Source organism: Bactrocera neohumeralis, unplaced genomic scaffold (genome assembly GCF_024586455.1).
Source record: "Bactrocera neohumeralis isolate Rockhampton unplaced genomic scaffold, APGP_CSIRO_Bneo_wtdbg2-racon-allhic-juicebox.fasta_v2 ctg2983, whole genome shotgun sequence".
NCBI lineage: Eukaryota > Metazoa > Arthropoda > Insecta > Diptera > Tephritidae > Bactrocera > Bactrocera neohumeralis.
The window spans coordinates 14,240-16,525 of record NW_026090462.1 but is presented as its reverse complement, the minus strand read 5'-3'; the positions used below and the strand labels follow the sequence as shown (position 1 = coordinate 16,525).

The window sequence follows — 2,286 nt, the reverse complement described above, 5'->3', positions numbered from 1 at the left end:
AGCACTAGGAAAAGAAAAAAAAATGGTGGAAAAGAGAAACCGCAGACAATGTCAACTGGAGAGCGACAAAGAGAGAGAGGAAAAAAGAAAAGAGGAGTAGTTTCTCTCTCTCTTCACGCGCGTTTGCCGCGCTTTTCCCCCCACCGCTTCTTTGGTGAGGATCTCTCCCTCTTTCTTTCTTATCTGCTCTCTTTCTCTTACACACACGACACGTTCAGGAGCTGCTCAGCCTCGACGGACTGGCAACTTCAAAGAGCGGGTGGTGCTTGCAAAGCTGCCGGAGGGACGCTAAAACGGTCCGTGACGGTCACAAGGTCCGTTGGCGAGGCTGACGGTTGCCCCGGTTCGCGACTCACACGCGCCTTCGTGTCCTTCCCATTTCCTACCGACGTCCTGGCGGCGGACTCTTCCTTGCCGACGTCATGGCCGTCGTTGCGCGCGCGGCCGGAGCGTGTGGCTGACTGCGACTGCAGCAGTGTCTTTGTTCCGCTTGTGCGTCGGGAGGTGGACTTCGGGGTAGCAACGGCAGACGCGCCGCGGCTGATAAAAACTTCTTTGCTGCCCCGCCGCACCTCGCCGGCGCCGGACTTGAAGAATTCCAAGGGCGTGTCGTGGAAGTGCTTGGTGACCTCCGCGTCGTGCTGCCGCGTCCGCACCGCGCGCGCTCGCTGGCAGTGGTGGACACGGAGAGTGTGTCCAAGCTGACCATCGGTCGCCGCGCTGGTAGCCGACCGCTGGCGCCCGATGGTGCCTTGCCGCCGTCGTCTGCGGGGCCGGTTGCGCCGCGCTCCTTGCGTAGCAAGTCTGCTGTCAGCACAGCTGACTCGCCGCCTCCGTTTGCGGTCTTGTTGTTCGTCGTCGACGTCGCCGTGAACGGGTTGGCTTTTGTCGCCTTCGCGGGCGCTGCCGTGTTCGTGCTTCGTCGGACTTTTATGGTTAGAATCCTTAGGACGACTCTCCTCCTCGCCATTCACGCCGCGGGTAGTTGCTCTGTCGCGACCCTGCTCCGCTGCCGCACTCGCGGTGTTTGTGCAGTCAGCTGTACCATTGTTCTTCCCGGCGCGTCCCGCCGGCTTCACAGCAGCACCATTGGACACAAGATCCGCAGCACCGACAATGATCCAGCTCGGCGTGGCCGTCGTCAGCACCGACGGCAGGCGGCCCCACGGGTCGGCTGGCTCGGGACTCTGCTCGTCCAACGCGCCGAGGCTCTGCGGGCGCTGCAGCTGCGTCGCGTCGCTGTCAATGTCTCGGATGGCCGGCCGCGGGTCGCTGCTGTGCACGTGTCCACTACTGGTGGCTGCATCGGGAAGAGGAAGGGTGGTAGGGGTTGGAAGAAGGGTCGCGTTTGCTTTTTTGGCGGGCGTACGGCGTGGACAGACAGCGGCCGCTGCGTGGCGTCCGGGACGGCGTGAGGGCGTCGAAGGCCGCTGCGGCAGCTTCCTGACGCTCCTCCTCTTCCTCGCGGTTCATCACCGGTTCGCCTCTCTTTCTGGCTTTTTCTCTTTCGCTCGCGCGAGCCTTCTCCAGCTTTGCCGTCTGCTTGGCGATCTTTTCACCCTCCTTCTCCGCCTTCTTGCGTGCCTTCGCCTCTTCCTTGGTCTCCGACACCTTCTCCTCGTTGGCGCTTGTCTTCGTCGGCGACTTCGTGCCTAACGTCCCCAAGGAGCTGCCGGCGTCCGAGTCGGACTTGGCATCCTCGTCGGCGGCCTTGTCCTCCACGTTGGAGGGCAGCGGGTCAAAGACGGGCCATGGGAAGTCGTCGAACTTGGGCAGCATCATGTCGTCGAACAGCAGTGCCTTTACAACATTCGTCATGACTTTGCTCATGTCCGGCAAACATGTTCACGACGGCGTTAAAGAAGCCCTCGTGGGAGGCCACCTCCTGCGTGAACTCGAGTCGCAGCGATGGTTGCCGCGGCGTGCCGAGCAAAACTTCTCCGTGGGCGGAGGGCCCACGTTAAAGCGCATGCGACACGCGAGCTCCAGCACCTTGATGTGAAAGATGATGTCCGGCACGCGAATGTCGCGGTAGGTAATGGCAAAGCGAATAGACATGCCAAGACCGCCGCGGTACAGGATGTCAAAGTCGACGTCCAGCTCGCCGTTCGGGTGCTGGACGGGGTCACTAATTTTGCTGACCAACGGCACCTCGCCGCCGACCACCAGGTTCTCCAGGTAGATGTTGCCTTTCAAATTCTGCGGGAGGCCTTTGGCGGTCTTGGCGAGGTTCTTGCCGATCTTCTTCACGAGCAAGTCGTGCAGGCCAGAGGTCCGCGTGCTCTC

At 61.6% G+C, this 2,286-nt stretch overlaps 1 protein-coding gene across 1 annotated transcript; it reads right to left on the bottom strand.

The window, feature by feature from the left end:
• Positions 1-248: 248 nt before the first annotated feature.
• LOC126766919 (filaggrin-like) lies at positions 249-1,818 on the bottom strand. Its single transcript, XM_050484585.1, has 2 exons — positions 1,383-1,818; positions 249-1,300 (listed from the first exon to the last, which is right to left on the bottom strand). The coding sequence occupies exons 1-2, from the start codon at positions 1,816-1,818 to the stop codon at positions 249-251; spliced, it is 1,488 nt and encodes a 495-aa protein (XP_050340542.1).
• Between the last annotated feature and the right edge of the window lie 468 nt (positions 1,819-2,286).

What these genes read in the sequence shown, in the direction of transcription:
- LOC126766919 (XM_050484585.1), bottom strand. Translation starts at nt 1,818, where the DNA reads ATGACGAATGTTGTAAAGGCACTGCTGTTCGACGACATGATGCTGCCC. An exon ending in GACGCCACGCAGCGGCCGCT is followed by an intron (nt 1,301 to 1,382) that starts GTCTGTCCACGC and finishes TTCCCGATGCAG; the next exon opens with CCACCAGTAGTGGACACGTG.